General features: G+C 39.3%; 1 protein-coding gene across 2 annotated transcripts; it reads left to right on the top strand.

The window, feature by feature from the left end:
* The first annotated feature begins 15,231 nt into the window (after positions 1–15,231).
* LOC129776622 (mucin-2-like) lies at positions 15,232–20,949 on the top strand. Of its 2 annotated transcripts, none has more exons than XM_055782356.1 (5): positions 15,232–15,337; positions 15,416–15,523; positions 15,680–19,915; positions 20,296–20,652; positions 20,724–20,949. In XM_055782356.1, exons 1-5 carry the CDS (start codon positions 15,280–15,282, stop codon positions 20,855–20,857), a joined length of 4,893 nt encoding a protein of 1,630 aa, XP_055638331.1. In that variant the 5' UTR covers positions 15,232–15,279; the 3' UTR covers positions 20,858–20,949. The 2 variants fall into 2 exon arrangements, with proteins under 2 accessions (XP_055638331.1, XP_055638330.1); XM_055782355.1 differs by having other exon boundaries at positions 20,104–20,652.
* The last annotated feature ends 1,638 nt before the right edge of the window (positions 20,950–22,587 follow it).

The raw sequence follows: 22,587 nt of genomic DNA, 5'->3' as shown, positions 1-22,587 counted from the left end.
ATCACTCACGATGAACCGAAGAGATACCCTATGGCGATAAACATCGGTAAACGTGAAGTGATATTCGGGATATGGAAATCAGTGCTGAACATCGATTTGCTGATAACGGTAATCGATGTGGTAATGATGAATCATGTCCAAATATCCACGTCATTTAGTCACAGTAACTAAAACAAACTGGTTAAAGGATTAGAACTAACTGAAAAATGTTTTTGCGATTCACACGAAAAATAAGCTCATCTTGTGAAATAGGTTACATCGATTTTTATGTACATTGTCTTAGTGCTCTAAAGGGTGTTACTATCGAAATGTGTTAAACAAGTATGAGTGTAAATTGAATAAATTTGTTTTGAAAGAATCAAATTATTTTCTTTTCAATTAGTATGAAATACAAAAAATCGAGCTAAGCTTCTGGTTGATATGAATTGTCGGGCTTTTCGTTATCATAAGATTCTGTGCAGCTACTTCATCTTTTTGTTCACTTCAGAACCCCAGTTTGCTTTGAACTGCATTTCACTTTCAACAGGTTTTTGAGTCTTCTTCGGGTTCTGTTTGAAGATGATCTTATACATCTCCACTGGGCGGATCTCTGGCATTTTGGGAGGATTATTGTTGGCGGCATACCACTACATGGCCTTTGATCCGTAATAGACGAATTTCATGCCGCACTATCTCAGATAGTAGTGAAACGTAGTGGGTGTAAAGACATGGGTCATTTAAGCAACTTTGCATACATATAATATTCGCAAAATAATAAGACTACTTTTTGGAAAAAAAACATTTTTTTTTCTTAATTTTTAACGATTAATCATTTCTTCTGAGTGTGCATTTATAAAGCCGAGCACCCCTCATTTTGTAGATATGTCCGGGTTAATGATCCAAATTCCGCTAAAAATACCTGGTACGGCAGGCCATATGTTCCTGCGGCAGGAAAAGCGGAATTCCATCAGCCAGCACATATACCCCGAGGAATGCCTGGAGAAACATTTGAAGTTTTTAACACTTTCGTCACCCAAAGCGACTTTTCTGAGTTTCTTGCGGAGTCCAATTTACGGATAAAATATTAAATGAAGATCGAACTTAGTTTGTAGACAACTTCTACACTCAGTCCAACTTCTATAAGACTTGCTGCTTTGTGTCATTGTGAACAAACAATGCTTCAATTTATATTCTTGTGTGTAGGTATTGGTGACTACCATACACTGCATGATTTTCATATGGGTGTGCAAGCGCTGAACGTAAACGAATGTTTTCGTATTTTCAACTGTCATGTTTCTATAAGATCAGTTACATTTTCCGTTGTTTTAGTTATTTTGATCAATTAAATCTGGAAAATGCCGAAGGGAAAAGTCCTCACGGAGAGAGAAGAAATCTTCAATGTATAGATTATATTCACTGACAAAAAAAAGTTCAATTTGGATTGTCCTCATGGTTTCAACGGGCACTGGCGTGATTTACGGAAGAAGGAACAGTATTTATCAACCAGTAATTTTGGTGGAGGATCGTGCATGATTTGGGCGGGATTCTGTGCAACCGGAAAGCTCAAGATAGCTTTCACATCATTCAAGGATTACATGCATGTTCTGGAATACTCTCTCCTACCGTTTTTGCGTGGATATCGTCACAAAAAATTCACATTCCAGCAAAATAACGCTACTATTCATACCAGCAAGTAAACTAACCAATGGATTAAGGACCAAAAACCAATTTTTTTGGACTGGCCGGATCGCTCACCAGACTGTTGAAAATCTTAGGGGGGATCTGAGCGAAAACGGTGCACCCCGATTGAAAACCTCAAGGTCGCAATTTCGGAAAAATGAAAAAATATCTAGAAATCTGTTCAGCAGAATTTGGTAAATAGTATGCCAACATGAATTTTCAAGGTTATTAGTCGAAATGGCAAGGTTACAAATTATTGACATGTAAATCAGCCGATCGTCTTGAATTTTTCATTGATAATACTTATGAATTTTGAAGTTGACTTATAGAAACTGGACAGCTTAAATTATCATATTTAAACACAATAAATAAACAAACAACTCTTTTGAACGAAATTGACGTTAAATTTACTTTATTCTAAACATTCAACAATGTATGAATGTATCTTGTTGATTCTAACTGTTTATGTTGCAACGAAATAGAATCAGGGGGGGTCTTATAGAAGTTGGACAGAGTGTACATGATCTAGCAATATTTTATTCAATTTGAAGATGAATTGACAACAATAACCCATTCCAAAGTCATATTATATGGGTTTCGCAAAAAGCTGCAGTACAAACCAGCCGCACTATAATTTAATAAAAAGTATAGTATAAACATCATATTGATATGGTTATAATTTTATTATTTTTCTACATATCCTATAGTTCCACTCAGGTGCCTATTCTATCGAATTCTTTTCAAAAATCCTATTCAATTTTGGAAGGTGTCACCCATAGCTTGGTGACGGGACGACGAAGGTGTTAAAGAGATATTGTCATGCGGAACCGGAAAATAACACAAAAAGTGATGGAAAGCAAGATATAGTTCAAAGCAAATTGTCGTTCTGCATCGAACAAAGTTAACGAGATCGCTGTGCAACATTGCATGAAAGAAAAGGCTGTTCAAAGAAATTAATATTGTTTCTTTGTGTACTATTGATTGAACTACTACATGGGCTGAAAAATCCCGGAATTTTTCAACAAGTGGCGCCACTAAAATTTCAAACAAGATTCATTTCGAAAAGTTCATCTGTTACTAGCTTATGTGTGAATTTCGATAACATTTCATTTGTTTGTGTACAAACTACAGTTGTTTAAGTGTCACTACTTGAGCATTCGTATAGAAAATGGAAACAGAGGAATATCGTATTTTAATCAAATGATTTTTGATGAGAAAAGCTCTTGAACAATCAATGCAGTGGTTGACGAAACGTTATTCCACTTCTGCTCCTTCGAGAACAACAGTTTATCGGTAGTTTAATGAATTTAAAACGGGCCGTATAAGCACCGCAGATGCATCTCGCTCTGGAAGGCCAAAAGAGACTACGAATCCAGAAATCGTAAAACAAGGGCATCGACTCGTTTTGAACGATCGTACAGTGAAGTTCCGCGAGTTAGCTGAGGCCGTAGGCATTTCAGAAGAACGAGTGGGATACAATTTGCACGACATTTTGGACATGGAAAAGCTATTCGCACGATGGGTGCCGCGTTTGTTGACTGTCGACCAAAAACAGCGGCGCGTTGATGATTCAACAGCCGGTTGGGCGATGTTGAAGCGTAATCGAGTGTACTTCTTTCGACGTTTTGTGACAATGGATGAAACGTGGATCGATTACCACACTCCTGAGTTCAACAAGCAGTCTGCAGAGTGGCACTGAGGCATATTTCGAAGACTTAGACGTTTCGTACTACAGAAAGGGAAGTGAAATATTGGAAACTCGCTATACCAAGTGTATCACTCTCGAAGGAAGCTGTGTTAAGGAATAAATTCAGCTTTGCCTAAAAAACGATTGCTTTAATTAAAAATCCCGGGACATTTGAGACCATCCAGTACTAAAGAAAAATGAAATGATTTTCTAAATAAAAAAATTAACCAAACTACATGTATTTTTCGACCAGATTTTTATCGTTCCACCGTTTACCATGTTTTGCAGTTTCTTCACGTGTTGAATATTCACGATTATTATGCTCAAATTGTTCCATTAATGATTTGCGATCACCTCGAGCAAGTCGCAGTCTGCTTACGGCTGCATCGTAGCTGTCTCCACCTTGTGACTATCTATCTGTCACCCAATTCATGTTGGGTAAGTGGGGGTAATTTGGACCCCCTAAGCAAATCGCCTAATATTTCCGAACCAATACGGTCTAAATGAAAAAAGTCACATTGCACACTGAGCTACACTTGTTTTCTCTCAATCAATCATGTTTAATCATAATATCAAGCTTCGCACTACCAAATATGTAGGAGGTTCGTTCAAAAAATAAGTTTCAGTGCCTCAGAAATCGCGAAAAAATAAAGTAAGGTTAAAAAACAAGGTGATTTTCGTAATCTACGTTTTATTTTCTTTTTTTTTCTACATAATCGCCGTAACGTTCGAGGCATTTTTCATAGCGTGACACGAGTTTTTCTATCCCGAGCGCGAAGTGCGTAGCGTCCAACTTTTTGAAGTACGATGTAACTGCGTCACGAATTTCTTCAGTGTTATCGAATCGTTGACCGCCCACAATCTCTCCTGTGTGGATTCTCTCTTCTTTCTATGTATTGGTTGTATGGCAACGAGTGCCGCTCCTCTTTTTAGATTTGAGCAACTTGGCTGGATTGGATTCGGCGGCTGTGTTTTAGCCAAGACACCCACGAACCAACACACCCGAGAGACTCATGCTTTCCTTTTTTTTTATAGGAACGTTGGATCTGAATTTAAAAATTACGAAACGATTCCACACCAGTACCATGCTACACGGGGTACCGTTTTTTGAACGCGCACACTTCTGAACGGATTAGCTTCACTGTTCTCGCCTTTACGGTTAGAGCTCGACTGATAGAGTTGCCAATTTTTTCTCCTGACTTATGGGTTACTATAATTGATGCTGCATGGGTATTTTCGTCAGTGCATGTGAAGGTAAACCCATGAAAAATAGGCAATTTTTGTCCATTTTTTTAATGCAAACGTTATGCATGTCTGAATATTTTTTGGAAGCTAGAATTCCTCGCACAGTTTTTGCCCGTGTTATTTTCCTTAGTTTCTATTCTGAAAATAACCGTTTAACGGTTGCTGAGGAATGCGACAGAATCATAATAGTTGTGATTTTTAAATTAAATTATTGTTCATTTTTGGTAATAAAATTTTATCCCAGCACATCCTTGTTTTCGTTTACAATGAAGTGAGTGAAATCCAGGTTTCGGATCTACCTAAATTCATTATCGATATTCTGAATATCGTTTCGATCGCAAATATTTGGAAGACGTTTTAGAAAAGTCATGATCGCCATCTAGAATGAACGAATGTCAATAAAAGGGAGGCAAGTTAGTGAGAGAACGCCACACGGTACTTCTATGTGCTTGTGGCAGATAAAATACAGATATATGCAGACGATAAAGGTCATAGAGGTATTCGATGTGAGTGGAGCAAAGTAGGATTCTCATAGCTGGGAGAATATAATTTTTGCGGAGTAAAAACACGAAAATAACGAAAAAATAAGTTGGATAAAATAAAAAAAAACTGAAGATTTTTTGTCTTTGACTGTTTCGCTAGCTAAACGTGTTTATAAACATACAGCTACAGTTTTCCGAGGAAAAAGAAAATATGTGCCACTTTTGAAAAACTCACAAGCAGGACTCTGCATAGTCATAGTCAACTGGGGATAGTCAGCTGACTATCTGACTGACCAATTCCGTATTCAGTTAGTAATGACTTTTGGCTTCTTCACGCAGTTTCTCCGCCAATACGACTAAACAGTCAGTCGGCCGTTTAGTCGCTATCTCACTCTACCGACTCGACTATATCATTTCATTCTTTCCAGTCAAATTGTCCCCATTGCATTTTGAAGTGACTTCCCCCCAAAACGAATTCGTTCCTCTCTTTCTCTCTTTCCCATGTACGTGTACATGCATCGATGTTTGAGTTCAACGTGGTTTGACATACGCTACAGGTGAGCTAGATTCTTTTGTATCGTACACGAAATTTACTCACACGTATAAAATAGCGTCAGTGTGTGTACGCTGTTTTGAACGCTAATACCAACACGAGGACCTTTATAGCATACTTGATAAATATCTAAGTTCGTTGGTTTGAATTCACGATGGGTAGACAATAAACCGTCCATTGGTGGGGTAACTTCTTTTTTGCATCAGAAATCATGTTTTCGTTCCTCTTTATATGGACGTAAAAATAAGATTGCGTACGCGGGTATAAATTTCGTTCCTAGGGGAGTAGAAATGTGGATTGAAGTCAGTTGAATGAAGAGGCAGATTTGTATTATATATGTATATATATATTTGTATTATTTGTATTATGTATTAATCGAGTCAGTTAAAATAACCACTGACTGGACTAGTTCACCAGTCATCCTCGCTAGTCAATTCATTTTCTAGTCAAGTCACTTTTTATTGGCGGCGACTGCCGAAGCAGTTCTAATCGAAGCGAAGCTACGGAGAGTAGAGTCGGTCTTCGTTTTTCACCTTCGAAGATTTCGGGCCCCGCTCATAAGTATGGAAAGAGCCGTAATGTTGATGATGATGATGGTCCCACCTCATACCCCTACAATAGTTTGAGGTGGATAATTTATCATTAAGAAATATAAAGAAAATTGAAAAAAAAATCATCCCAAGGCATGTCAAGGAAATTTCCAACCCGGGAAGATCCTTGACCGATAGCGAATTGAACCCAATGTCTTGAAGTTTCCACTAGAGGCTTTCTCTGAGATCTGCCACAGCACAGAAAAAACCTCATCATAACCATCTAACGTCGGAACTCTGCCATGATTCTATTTATTATTGATATCATATCACAACGAGTGGACTCAGAAGAAATATTAGGAAACCTGAATTTTTACGCACCGATTAGGAACCTGAGAAACCCTAACATTTTTTACATAGATTATCGAAGAACGAATTATGCCAAATATAGTCCTATTAATCGTATGATGAGCCTCTGTAACGAACACAGTGAAACAATTGATGTAACCATGTCAAGATCAATGCTCAAAGACTATCTGAATAGCATAAGATATCGTTAAATTTCACTGTAATATTTGGGCAGCATATTTAGTCTACGCTGGATTGACGAAATAAATAAATAAAAAAAATTGATTCTGTAACTTGTTAAAATCGTCTTTAAAATTAAACGAATAAATTATCCAGCCAGCTCTCTTTAGATTTTTAGTTTTAAGTAAGTAGTTTAAAGTAGTATTAAGAATGTATCGGTCTACAATTTAGATTGACGACAATAAAAATAAAAAATACGATAGCTTACGAGTATTCTGTCGGGGCTATCCCAAATTCGAATCTGGTTTCCACTGTAGACCCTATAAACTTTCATTGTATGTCGGTTTTCGCCAATGTCCAAAATCTAGGTTGTTTATGTCTACTAAAACGCGCGCGTGGCTCAAACGTTTGTAGACTACTCATGTATATATCTTTTTTAAATCTAATTTAAAAGCAAAATTAATGCAAAAAATCCATCATCATTAATTAAACAAAAATTAAACATAGTAGCTTATGGACACGCAAATAATTCATGACACAGATTTCACATGTACGATACACAACTTTTTGAACTCAGCCATTGTTGCCGCTTGCTTAATCTTTCTGGGCATCGAATTAAAGAAATTAACTCCTTTATATAATAGTGAGTTTTGCTATCTACTAAATAAAAAGTTCGGTGTTCTTGCATCATTCGCGTTTCTTGTATTATATCTATGCAAATCACTTCCTCGTTCTATTCGATCACACAAGTATCGAGGCAACATATAATTCAAAATTATAAAGATGAACACCATTGTCAAGTAATAAATTCTTTGCTTAACAGATAACTGTAGCGCGTCCAACATTAAATTAGAGGAAGTGTATCTATGTCATCTTAATATCAACCGCATGATCTTATTTTGTAATCGCTGCAATCTCAATACTTGTGTGCTATTTTTTTTTTATCCCATTTATTTATTTCTTAGGCTCATTAACATTTTATCTGTAACAGAGCCGGGTTTTTATCGTGCACATGTACATATGTTTATGTTTCTATAAATTGTAAATTACACAGTAGTAGTAGAGCCATTTAGGCGTTAGGTTTTTCTGTTCCATTACATTATGGTAAATTACACTGTAGTAGCCATTTAGGCGTAAGGTTTTTCTATCTGTTCTTCCATTGTTCAGCAGACCGGACAGCGGAGACAGTTGATATTGATCATTGTTGGGTTATTTATAGAACAGCAGCCCGATGTTTCTTGCGGAGCAGAGCAGTTGTATGGATGAATCGATCTTATTTCGACCGTAGATCGTTCTCCATCGCTGATGATGGTTGCGTGGACGTAGTTATTCTATAACAACACATAGATGGTCAATTGAGGGCCCTGAGTTTGAACTCACGATCGATCGCTTAGTAAGCGAACGCGTAACCAAGTGGCTACGAAGACCCCCTACTTGTGTGCTATTCGCAAGGAACAAAATGGATGAACAGAAGTCTATGTGAGGTGAAACGAGTGATTTATATAACCTGATTTTACTAGTTATAGTTAACTCATTTTTCAATTGGCATATGATGCTATACTTTTTAGCAATCTTTTTGATGACATTATCAATGTGAGACTTGAAGGCTAATTTGTCATCAATAACTACTCCTAGATATTTGATTTCTGTAACCCGTTCAATTGTCTCACCATCAATTTCAAAATGACTATCGAATCTGGAGTTTGATGAAGAAATGAGCATGTATTTAGTTTTACTAACATTCAATTTCAATTGTTTAAATTTCAACCACCGAGCGAGAGAATGAAGATCTTCGTTTAAATGTGCCGCGGTTTCATCTAACTCCTTAGATGCGATGAACAGAACAGTATCATCCGCGAACAAATTAACATCACAAAAACGTAAGACTCGTCGCATATCATTGATATACAAAATGAATAAAATGGGCCCTAACACACTCCCCTGTGGTACACCAAGTGTGTTACCGATAGGAGCAGAAATAAAATCGTTGAAACGAGTCCTTTGAGTTCGATCACACAGATAGCTTTCAAACCATTTGTATGAAGTCCCTACAATTCCATTGCACTTCAATGTTTGTAACAATATGGCCCTAGAAATTGTTTCGAAGGCGCGTTCCAAATCCAGTTTCTTTAGCCTCGATATTCTCTTTCCACTTTGCTAACACCAAATTCAGAGCGGTCTCACAAGAGTGAGTCCCTCTCGATATCCCGACTGTTCTGGTATTAGCAAGTTATTGTTGTTAATAAATTTCATCAGCTGGCCTTTTACTACAAGTTCTAAATTTTTTTCTGTTGTGTGCAACATGTTAATAGGACGGTACTCTTCGCCTTTATCCGTCCCATTAACTTTGGGGATAGGAATCACAAAAGATTCCTTCCAAACTTTAGGCACGTGCCCATGCTGCAATGATTCATTTATCAGGCTCAGCAACTCGTGTCCAATAACATGAAAGCAATTTTGAATCACTTTTGCGTTGACATTGTCGATACCAGCCGATTTCTGCAAGGAAAAACAAATATCTTTCAACTCTGCAAATGTGATGGGTAGAGAACGTTCTTTTCTACAATTGTTATTCATCGGCTGTATTATTTCGTGAGGTGCACTGACCAATTCAATACTTTGATTAATCAGCTGAACACTGTTCACAAAATAACTGTTGAATTTTTCCGCTATTATTTGTTCTGAATGTTTTTCTGAACCATCGAAAGTTATGGACCGCGATAAACTACTCTTAGTGTTAAGTAAACTTTTCAATATTTTCCATAACTCCTTGCTGTTATTCTGGTATTGTTCGATTTTCCTCTGAATATATTCACAACTAGTCTTTTTCAAGGCTTGTGAATACATGTTCCGCAAAGCAGTGTACCTATTCCAGTCGTTTTCTAAATTACTTCTCCGAAACTTTACGTACTGTTTATCTCGTTTACGCTTGAGACTTGAGATTTCCCCACTTATGTGTAAAATATCATCACAGGAGAACGGCTGATCAGATCAGCACGGTCAATATATTTTTTGAGTTTGTCTTCACCCAAATTAGAATGATAGAGTACTTTGGAAAATATTTGAGATTAGAAAAATTCGAAAAAATTGGCTATGCATATCTTTATATATATAAGAAGGATATTTAAAATAAAAAGGGAAAATTCGAAAATAAGAGGTACGCATATATATGTTTCGATGTGAAAATCATCATTTAGATAATTTTTACAGATCTGAACGATAACATACAAACTCTCTCGAAATTCGTTATTTTCACAAACCAAACTATTCTCTATAAATAAATAATATGGCAGAACAACGTTTGCGGGTCAGCAGCTGTATATAATCGAGTCAAAAAAATTGTTTTTATTCGTTTTTTGTACATATATTTTTCATTTTTTGAATAAAAAAAGAAAATTTAATTTGGATTCATCCTCTCAAAGTCATAAAATACCTTTCTTATATAAAAATCCGAATTCTTCCAGTAGGTGATAGGGGATCATATTTGATAAAAGAATCCTTTTACGAATGTGTTCGAATTTCAACAATGACACTTTTTGAACTTGAACTTTGAACTTTTTTTTCCTGTCTCGGGCTTTGTTTGCCTTAAACTGACTCTAAATGAAAAATTACGCAATTACATAAAACAATTCAATTGCTTTCATTCGAAAGATGAGAAAATTCTCTAAGGATACAGTTGTGTAACTTCCAAATCAGTGGATTTAAGTAACATTTTAAAAGTGAAAAAGTTAAGAGTTAGTGGTTTTTAAGGTATTTTTCCTAGTTTTATCCGAAAAATACGTAATAAACATGAATGTTTCTATCAATCAAAGATTTTCCCTCCACTGTAATAATAATAGCTAATAAACTTTCTTTCAGGGGGGTCTTCGTAGCCACTTGGTTACGCGTTCGCTTACCAAGCGATCGATCGTGAGTTTCAAACTCAGGGCCCTCAATTGACCATCTTTGTGTTGTTATAGAATAACTACGTCCACGCAACCATCATCAGCGATGGAGATCGATTCACGGTCGAAATAAGATCGATGCATCCATACAACTGCTCTGCTCTGCAAGAAACATCGGGCTACTGTTCTATAAATAACCCAACAATGATCAATATCAACTGTCTCCGCTGTCCGATCTGCTGAATAATGGAAGAACAAATAGAATACCCTTACGCCTAAATGGCTACTACTAACTACTGTGTAATTTACAATTTATAGAAACATAAACATATGAACATATACACGATTAAAACCCGGCTCTGTTACAGCTAAAATGCTAATGAGTCTAATAAATAAATAAATAGGATAAAAAAAATATAGGAGGTTGTGTTCAAGACACGACCGCATTGTTGACGTAGAACTACGCTGTGGTTTAATTTAAATTGCTTGTTTATAACTGCAGATATTATTTTATAATGCAACGAAATTTTAAAATAACTATTCTACTGGTTTGGTCGCCCTGAAATGTTTTTTTCAATGTAGAATCATTTGACGATAATTGTTTGTTGATTCATTCTTGTGCTCGCAGAACAATACATGGTCGATATAAGCGCAGCTGTCATCCTTAGTGGACATAGTTTCGCTACTGGCAAGCAAAACCAAATCACATACAACGACATTTATTTTCTTGGTGACTAGATAAACGAAATAAACTCTATCTGTTAATCTCAACAACCTCGAAAAGAGTAGCACTGCTTAATTATGATCAAGCGCAAATGCAATCCTAGTTGAAAGCAGTTTTGCGACTGGCACGCGAGCCCAAATCAATTAATAACTTAATATAACTTATTGAATAACTTAGTATTCCCCATATATTTTTTTGGTGCACAACCTTAACACCTGCTTCACCATAGCGTCAGTTCAATGCATTGATGACAGAAAACAAACAATGATAACTGCTTGGAAAAAGGCTAAATATTTGCTTCAGCAGAGATTCATTACCAATACCCAAGCGTAAATATTTCCCTCCCGCTATCTCCCCTCCTTCTTTATATTTATCATTACGACTGCATAATTTGCAACACAAAACAATCGTCAATCATAGCAGTTTGCCTTCCTTCCTTGCTTGAGACTTTAAACTTCTTCAGTTCATTCGGCTCTAACCTTCAAAAAGCCCATGGAAACTTTACTTTATCCATCATATTACTCCTCCACCACCATTGTCTTGAGAAAGGCATTCGATCCCTCGCCGTCCAGCTCGCCAGGCAACGATATTGTTCAGTCGATTTCCCCACGAAGAATGAAAGTTTGCCTCAGCGAGATCCACTGTTTATACTCTAGGCAAATATTCCCCTTCGTTCTTCTTATTTTCCTTTGTTCACGGAGCTTTACTCTTACGGTTTCCCCTTCGTTGCTCGTGGATAAGTTGCTCTTTATTGACAGCTCTGTTCGGGAAAGCACACAAATGGACAGAACAAATGTATGAGAACATGCGAATGCTTCCAATTTTCATCAATTTAAACCATATACAGACTATGGGATTGTAATTGTAAAGCATATCAAACAAATCTTAGGGAATTCCCGATTCGTTTGGTATGTAAATCGCCAAAATCCGTTAGCGGCAAAAAGAGTTATTAACGTTAACTTTATTTCATAAAAACGTGACCTGTTTTCTGATTTGGCACCCTTAATGAAAGACGTAGTTCTACGTCAAAAACTTTCTTTTTAACGTTGAAATATTTCATTTTCGCTTGAAATAAGTCATATTTGAAATATAAAAAAATGTATATAATCGAGTCCGACCTGTACCTCCCTGGGCAGAGAGTTAGAAACCGCTGACGAAACAGTTTCGTCAGCTCTTCCTAACCCAAAGCAACGGATGTACAAGATTGTTAAATACTTTTTCAATGCTAAGAAAGACATTATTGTGATAACTATTAAATATCTCGTAGAATACCTTCAACCGACAAAGTGAGGCTCGTTGCATATTTCTAGTTCCCCCAATTGTCATACTGTGACCATCAACTAGTGAGAAAGGACGAAACCAGCCTGACGGTCAAAGCCGAAACCTACAGTTGCAATTGTATACCAAAAGTTGTCCGTTTCATTTCGAAGTACCATGCGAATAGCAATGTAACCGTTTGGCCTGACCTTGCAACATCTTTCGATATCAGTTGATACCTAAGCATTCAAGGAGCTTAAACATTCTAACATCTTATTTTCCAAATGCCATGTTTAAAGTGTCGACAAATTTTGTAAGTTAGCCAATAAGTAATGCTTGAGAATATAACAAACTTTTGACGTAGGACTACGTCTTTGATTTCTATATAGGGGGGTCACTCTACGAAAAATGTAACATTTATCAAGAGTTTTCAAATGCATATTACGCAGAATCCTTCTTACGATATATGTTATAATCTATACCATTAAACGGCAAATTTATCCAGCATTTTTTTCGCCTGAGACATCAACAGTGGAAACAATAAAACAATTGAGCAATTTAACAAATAAAAGAGGTATGTTTTGCGAGTGGATGCGAAGGTAAATCATGTATTATGTATTCTTTCTTTCAACTTCGTTCCCATGAATGTTATATGTAACACAAAATTGCGTGAAATAATTCGTTCTATCTAACAAATTAGCAAGATGTTAAAGTAATCATATGCAAGATTTCATGCATCACTCAAATTTCATGCAAGATTTTATCAAAGCAACGAGGAAAGTGTCACCCATACAGTGATATTTCGTTAATTAGGAGGAGGCAGCGATTATCATGCGAAGACTTATTGAGATCGGCATTACATCGCATCACAAAAATGAAACGAAATGAAATATTAATATTCTTCATGACTCATATTCATAATTCTCAATGACTCAATTCCTCCTATGATAAATTGAGCAGTAGAACCAATACAACTTAATTGTGATAGTCTGCAAACGAACATTATTTCACCGAAAAAGCTACTGCTCCTGATGCCTAATAATAAGAATAAGACAATGGAAATAAATCACAATACCATAGCTATCCATTAAAAATAAAGCAACTTCGTCTACCATTTCACCCTGTTATGTGTCCCACTGATATTCATTAATCATTTTCAGTTAGACAGTTGAACTTCCTGCCAGAAGCTTATTGTCTTTCTTTGTTCGTTACAAACCGTTTGAAGGTTATGAGTACATACAACGAACGGCCCTTTTCAGGGCTACTATTTAGAGTTCAAAAGAGTTAAACTAACAGATTTCTGAACAATGAAAAGAACTACATTTAAAATGACCAAGTGTTCTGAACAATCACAGTCCTACGTCAAACTTCCGTCCGTGCCCCTAGGCTCAGACCCTTCTACTTTTTCTGGAATTTTTTTTACAAATTATATTCTTAAGGTTGAAATTAATTCAGTATATAAGCATGTTACGTTAAAGTATGGAAAGAAATAACTTTGTTTCAGGATTATGATTCCAATATTTTGTTCTTAACAAACATGCTCTGACCACCGTGCAATCTCTCAATAATTCCTCAAGCTCTTTAGTAATCATTTTTCACACTCTCAAGAAGTCTAATTTTATTCACAAAAGCCTTTTTTTCCTGCAACGCTCGAAATAACTAGGGGAGCTTTTCACCTCAGGAACATTAGCTTGCGATAACAAGCTCTTGCTCTATCGAATAGCTTTTATTATCGCCGAACCAGAAGCTTTAGGCAATGTTTGAAAAAATAATCGTGAAGCTATTGAACTGAGAATGTGATGGGCGGTGTTTAGATAACATTGGATGTTTTCGTGAAATGTTGCAAGTGTACGAATAACTGAGAGCAAAACAGATGAAAAAATGTATCTGATGTTTCATTGCGAAAACGTTTATCATGGTTTCGTTCCGTAAAGATGAATTGATGAAACTTGATAACACCGATATCAGCGAAGCCAATATTATGGTAAAGATTTCCTGAACTTGACAATTTTATTTTTATTTTGCATCGAGCATTCATTGCTTATCCTGAAATAATATTATAGTGACTACAGGTTATTAAAAATAGTAAAAGAAATAGAGCATTATAGATAGTTTATTCAAAACTTTTTGAACATCTTAATTTGTTGATATTTGGATGAAAACCAATTTTGCCAGACAAGCTTTTTAGAACCTATCAGCGTATTCGCAAAGATGGTGGGTGTGTCAAAACTCCTAAACATTGATAGAAGTAGAAGGTCTCACATTTAGTTTCATAACATACATTGATAAAACTTCAAATTGTCCAATTTGACCCACTGGAGATTTGCCAATATTCATGAACATGTTGAATCACTTTTTTTCATCACTTTGGGCATCGATTTCTAAACAACAGCGAATAAATTAAAGATTTCAATGTCGTAGTGTAGATAACATAGGATACTGTCCAATCAAATTTTCAATTATCATGACGTTGGAATTATTACTAAGAATTTATTATGAGTCAGACATACACCTCTTCAAGCATTTCTATCCTTTACACGCCCTGTCTGCTCTTCTTATATTTGCATGGAAATAAGCAATCTATCAACGAGATGCTTTTCTCGTCACTCTGATAAGGCATTGATAGGGAAATGCCCAAACAATATATTGAAGATACTTTGCAATCAGCGAACCATTTGTTCTGTTTTATTCGATGCGTCCGGTGTATAAAATTCGAATCGCAGATAGTGAATGGTGGCCATGTGGTTTCAAGTCACGTTGCTAATCTGTGCAGTGATTTTTCAGACAGGTACATCAAAACTACAATTCTTTTTTATTATTAATTTTTCGAGGATTGTGATTAAATGGAAAATTTGTCATTTTTTAGTGAATACACAGCTCTTGTGCTATGAATGTAGGGATTGCGACATAAATCCATCGACTCTCGTAGTGTGCGGAGATGATTTCATATCAACATTACCCACGCTCCCGACAGGTACTACTTTCACACTTATACCAATTCCGCCAACAAGTTCAAAATCAACCCTGTCATCAACTGTACAAAGTCATTCACCAATGTCTGATTATACGCCTGTTATTTGTAACCTAGAAATAAGTTTCACTCTTACGACGTTGTTTCCCACAAGTGTAGATCTAACACCAGCTTTAACAACAAATTCGGATCCAACCACGGAATCGGCCTCACCTACGTTGCCGACGTGGCCGACAACTCCGGATTCAACATGTGCAACATGTGAACTGGAGACCAGTCCAACGCCAACATTGCCTACAAGCCCGGATCCATCTACGGAATCGACTTCCCCTACTTCGCCAACGAGTCCAGATCCATCTACGGAGTCTACCTCACCCACATTACCTACATGGCCAACAACCCCGGATCCAACATGTGCAACCTGTGAACCAGAGACCAATCCAACTCCAACGCCAACTTTGCCAACAAGCCCGGATCCAACAACAGAATCGTCCTCACCTACTTTGCCAACGAGTCCAGATCCGTCTACGGAATCGACCTCACCTACTTTGCCAACGAGTACAGAGTCAACCATAGAATCAACCTCACCTACATTACCTACATGGCCAACAACTCCGGATCCAACCTGTGCAACATGTGAACCGGAGACCAGTCCAACTCCAACGCCAACCTTGCCAACAAGTCCAGAGCCAACTACGGAAACGACTTCACCAACTTTACCAACGTGGTCAACAACTCCGGATCCAACCTGTGCAACATGTGAACCGGAGACCAGTCCAACTCCAACGCTAACCTTGCCAACAAGTCCAGAGCCAACTACGGAATCGACTTCAGCAACTTTACCAACGTGGCCAACAACTCCGGATCCAACCTGCGCAACCTGTGAACCAGAGACCAGTCCAACTCCAACGCCAACTTTACCAACAAGCCCGGCTCCAACAACAGAATCGTCCTCACCTACTTTGCCAACGAGTCCAGATGCGTCTACGGTATCGACCTCATCTACTTTGCCAACGAGCACAGAGTCAACCGTAGAATCAACCTCACCTATATTACCTACATGGCCAACAACTTCGGATCCAACCTGTGCAACATGTGAACCGGAGACCAGTCCAACTCCAACGTCAACCTTGCCAACAAGTCCAGAGCCAACTACGGAAACGACTTCACCAACTTTACCAACGTGGCCAACAACTCCGGATCCAACCTGTGCAACATGTGAACCGGAGACCAGTCCAACTCCAACGCTAACCTTGCCAACAAGTCCAGAGCCAACTACGGAATCGACTTCACCAACTTTACCAACTTGGCCAACAACTCCGGATCCAACCTGCGCAACCTGTGAATCAGAGACCAGTCCAACTCCAACGCCAACTTTACCAACAAGCTCTAATCCAACAACAGAATCGTCCTCACCTACTTTGCCAACGAGTCCAGATGCGTCTACGGAATCGACCTCATCTACTTTGCCAACGAGCACAGAGTCGACCGTAGAATCAACCTCACCTACATTACCTACATGGCCAACAACTCCGGATCCAACCTGTGCCACATGTGAACCGGAGACCAATCCAACTCCAACGCCAACCTTGCCAACAAGTCCAGAGCCAACTACAGAATCGACTTTACCAACTTTACCAACGTGGCCAACAACTCCGGATCCAACCTGCGCCACTTGTGAACCAGAGACCAGTCCAGCTCCAACGCCAACTTTACCAACAAGTTTGGATCCAACAACAGAATCGTCCTCACCTACTTTGCCAACGAGTCCAGATGCGTCTACGGAATCGACCTCATCTACTTTGCTAACGAGCACAGAGTCAACCGTAGAATCAACCTCACCTACATTACCTACATGGCCAACAACTTCGGATCCAACCTGTGCAGCATGTGAACCGGAGACCAGTCCAACTCCAACGTCAACCTTGCCAACAAGTCCAGAGCCAACTACGGAAACGACTTCACCAACTTTACCAACGTGGCCAACAACTCCGGATCCAACCTGCGCAACCTGTGAACCAGAGACCAGTCCAACTCCAACGCCAACTTTACCAACAAGCCCGGATCCAACAACAGAATCGTCCTCACCTACTTTGCCGACGAGTCCAGATGCGTCTACGGAATCGACCTCATCTACTTTGCCAACGAGCACAGAGTCAACCGTAGAATCAACCTCACCTACATTACCTACATGGACAACAACTTCGGATCCAACCTGTGCAACATGTGAACCGGAGACCAGTCCAACTCCAACGTCAACCTTGCCAACAAGTCCAGAGCCAACTACGGAAACGACTTCACCAACTTTACCAACGTGGCCAACAACTCCGGATCCAACCTGTGCAACATGTGAACCGGAGACCAGTCCAACTCCAACGCTAACCTTGCCAACAAGTCCAGAGCCAACTACGGAATCGACTTCACCTACTTTACCAACGTGGCCAACAACTCCGGATCCAACCTGCGCAACCTGTGAACCAGAGACCAGTCCAACTCCAACGCCAACTTTACCAACAAGCCCGGATCCAACAACAGAATCGTCCTCACCTACTTTGCCAACGAGTCCAGATGCGTCTACGGAATCGACCACATCTACTTTGCCAACGAACACAGAGTCAACCGTAGAATCAACCTCACCTACATTATCTACATGGCCAACAACTTCGGATCCAACCTGTGCAACATGTGAGCCGGAGATCAGTCCAACTCCAGCGCCAACTTTGCCAACAAGTCCGGACCCATCTACGCCGTCGACCTCACCTACTTTGCCTACTTGGCCCACAACTCCAGATCCGACATGTCCAACATGTGAACCGGAAACTAGTCGAACTTACGCGCCAACTCTGCCGACAAATCCATTGCCAACACTACCAACATGGCCTTCAATCCCGGACACAACTTGTCCAACATGTGGTCCTGAAATAAGCCCAACTCTTACGCCCATTTGGCCGACATGGCCAACAAGTCCAGATCCGACCACTAAACCGACAGTACCAACATTGCCAACATGGCCTACTATTCCAGACACTAACTGTCCAACATGTGGTCCTGATACAAGTCCAACTTTTACTCCGACTCTGCCGACAAGTCCGGATCCAACCACGCAACCTACAATACCAACATTACCAACGTGGCCAGATACTACATGTCCAACATGTGGTCCTGAAACAAGTCCAACTTTTACTCCGACTCTGCCGACAAGTCCGGATCCAACCACGCAACCTACAATACCAACATTACCAACGTGGCCAGATACTACATGTCCAACATGTGGTCCTGAAACAAGTCCAACTTTTACTCCGACTCTGCCGACAAGTCCTGAACCTACCACGCAATCAACAGTTCCAACATTACCAACGTGGCCAGATACTACATGTCCAACATGTGGTCCTGAAACTAGTCCAACTTTTACTCCGACTCTGCCGACAAGTCCTGAACCAACCACGCAATCAACAGTACCAACATTACCAACGTGGCCAGATACTACATGTCCAACATGTGGTCCTGAAACGAGTCCAACTTTCACTCCGACTCTGCCGACAAGTCCTGAACCAACCACGCAATCAACAGTACCAACACTACCAACGTGGCCAGATACAACATGTCCAACATGTGGTCCTGACACAAGTCCAACTTTTACTCCGACTCTGCCGACAAGTCCTGAACCAACCACGCAATCAACAGTACCAACATTACCAACGTGGCCAGATACTACATGTCCAACATGTGGTCCTGAAACAAGTCCAACTTTTACTCCGACTCTGCCGACAAGTCCTGAACCAACCACGCAATCAACAGTACCAACACTACCAACGTGGCCAGATACAACATGTCCAACATGTGGTCCTGAAACAAGTCCAACTTTTACTCCGACTCTGCCGACAAGTCCTGAACCAACCACGCAATCAACAGTACCAACATTACCAACGTGGCCAGATACTACATGTCCAACATGTGGTCCTGAAACAAGTCCAACTTTTACTCCGACTCTGCCGACAAGTCCTGAACCAACCACGCAATCAACAGCACCAACACTACCAACGTGGCCAGATACTACATGTCCAACATGTGGTCCTGAAACAAGTCCAACTTTTACTCCGACTCTGCCGACAAGTCCTGAACTAACCACGCAATCAACAGTACCAACACTACCAACGTGGCCAGATACTACATGTCCAACATGTGGCCCTGAAACCAATCCAACTATTACACAAACTTGGCCGACTCTACCGACAAGTCCAGATCCAACTACGCAACCGACAGTTCCAACATTGCCAACTTGGCCCACAATCCCAGATACAACATGTCCCACGTGCGGACCAGAGACCCCAACATTCACGCCTACATTGCCGACGAGTCCAGACCCAACATGTGCCACTTGTGGTCCTGAAACAGGTATAGCAACGATATGTACAATATGTCCCCAACAATTAAGGAACAGTTAGCTATCGATACATTTCCAAACATATGTAAACTGTGTTCATCTTGCATAGCTTGTTCATCTTTGCTACATCGTGGTAAAACTAGAATAGTGACTATTTTTCCTTCTTCAATCGATACTGTTTCCTTCTCCCCGTCTCCAGTTCACACTCCAGCCTCTCCAATCGTCACATTTCTGAAAAGCGATGACGGAAACTCTCCAATAATAACACCTCCTATAATCGGCCCATCGTCCATAGTTACTCCCCCGATAACCGGTCCAACAAGTGGGCCTATAATTACACCCCCGTTAACAACACCCTCGAACTCACCTATCATCACGCCACCAATTACAGCCCCTCCTATCACGACAATTTGGCCCACCTGGTGGCCGACGCCTTCACTAACCACGACACAGTCTACTTGGCCCACCTGGTGGCCAACACCTTCATTGACCACAGCACAGCCTACTTGGCCGACGCCCTCTCTGACCACAGCGGTGCCGACCGGACCTACACTACCTACCTGGCCATCGACGCCAATTACAACAGCTCCGCCGATCTGGCCAACCTGGCCAACGGTGACACCTACCGTCACCAATCCAACGCTGACACCACCAACATGGTGGCCACAGGTACAATCGACTATCATACCTTCTGTTCAAAAGCATCTTCCCGTACCAGTCTACATCTGTTATTCCACTGAACGAATAGGTAAGAGTAGTTTTTCAATACTATATACTTCAAATGTTTTATGACAGTATATGTTTTTCTCCATGTTCCAGTGAATAATCGGCGTATAACGGATCGAGGATGCACTAAGCGTGATCAAACCGTATCAACAACATGTGCAAACATAACCAGCAATCAACCGTATGAGCGATGCTCGCTTTGCGCATGGAGTCTTTGTAATCTATAGTGATATTTGGGTAATTTGTAGGAACTGTAAATTCTGTTGTTAGATAGTTATATGATAATAAATTTTGTATCGCTTTAATATTCAAAACTCTATACACAGTGACTGTCATCATTCAAAATGGTGATTTTGATGTGAGGAACGAGGATTGTGTAAAATCATCAAAAGTGTTTGAAGACGCCGAATTAAATTAAAATTAAAGAAATTTAAGAAAAATAAAAGGAACGAAATTTTTAGGTGATTTTCGACATGTTGTAACATTTCATTTTCGACAGAAAACATGCCATTTCGTGCCTTGAAATGTCAAACAGGCAAATAATGTCATCTGTCCCCCAACGCTTTCAAATGTTTGTATGTATGCAAGCAGTCATCTCTTTCTTTTTTCTTTTTTCATCTTTTTTGAGATTGCACCCAAAAAAAAAATAAAAGGAGGTTATAACTTATTGAATAACTTGGTATTCCTCAAATAATTTTTAGGTACAAAACCTTAACACCTGCTTCACCATAGCGTCAATTCAATGCATTGATGCAATGTCAAAGGCACCAACGAAGCCTTTATGATGACAGAAAACAAACAAACAAACAAACAAACTGCTTGGAAAAAGGCTGAATATTTGCCTCAGCAGAGATTCATTACTAATACCGTAGCGTAAATATTTCCCTTCCGCTATCTCCCTTCCTTGTTGGGTTTTCAGCGTAGCGAATATGCACTATTTTTACGTACGGGTTATGAAGCACGCACATACGCACACAAATATCCATATATCGATGACTTGAAGCAACTAAATATACACACACTTATCTCTGTTTTGCGCTTTTCTCAACAAAAGCCCTTTCTGTTAGTATTGCCAGTCTAGATTAGCTTTACTGTCATCCTTTGTGAAGACAGTTTTCCTACTGTCATGTGAAACCAAATCTCGCGTAACTTTTGAAAAGGTCCTATGTAACATTCACATCAAATCGAGAAAAACGAAGTTAAAGACCGGAACTTCGTTTTGTTTTGATTGCTTTGTTACTTCGGACGTATTGAGCGTCAGAGGAGAGTGGCGTCCGAAGTAACAGTTGAGTGCTTAAAATTAGAATCTGTACATTGGACATATTTTGTATCGGTGATAAAAAGGTGAAAAGGATAGATACTTGAACGGTTGTTTTCGCAATGCGTTCAATGATTGAGAGCTAATCGTGTGCATCCATTAACTCGATTTGTTTACATTTGTTACATAGGACCTTTTCAAAAGTTACGCGAGAAATCACTGACAAAATTCCAGAACATTTATTTTCTTGGTGAGCTGACGATTACCTAGCTTGATGATTCGCAATTGTGTAGCTCAAAACATTAATGCAATGGCGTCAGTTTGATGCAATGATTGCAATGCCAAAGACATCAGCGAGTGAGTAATTTGGTCGCGTCCACAGCTCAGTCGAAACGATAATGATTTGGTGGCCCTGAAAGGGGCCGTTTTGTTTGGTTGTTGGGTATTGTTTTTCTAATATTTCTTCATTTTCCAATTTTTCTCACCGTATAAAGTTTCCTTGGGTGAAAATGAACACAACAAAACAGACAGCATGAACCAAACGACCCGTTCTTGAGCGGGAACACACCTTGGTTTTTTTTATGAAAATTGGAATACATCGCTTCATATATCAAGTCATTTTTAACACAACTGCTTCCATATACAATTTTACACTTACACTTGTGCTAAATTTTTCATAATACACGATCGGTCATTAAT

This window comes from Toxorhynchites rutilus, chromosome 3 (genome assembly GCF_029784135.1).
Source record: "Toxorhynchites rutilus septentrionalis strain SRP chromosome 3, ASM2978413v1, whole genome shotgun sequence".
NCBI lineage: Eukaryota > Metazoa > Arthropoda > Insecta > Diptera > Culicidae > Toxorhynchites > Toxorhynchites rutilus.
Note: the sequence above shows the minus strand (reverse complement) of the source record. Positions and strands in the feature narration are given on the sequence as shown.

Bases quoted from the DNA above. Each gene is read 5' to 3' on its own strand.
- LOC129776622 (XM_055782355.1), top strand. From the start codon at position 15,280: ATGGTGGCCATGTGGTTTCAAGTCACGTTGCTAATCTGTGCAGTGATT. The intron at 15,524-15,679 runs GTACTACTTTCA...CCACAAGTGTAG, and splicing joins ATTACCCACGCTCCCGACAG to ATCTAACACCAGCTTTAACA. The intron at 20,653-20,723 runs GTAAGAGTAGTT...TCCATGTTCCAG, and splicing joins TTATTCCACTGAACGAATAG to TGAATAATCGGCGTATAACG.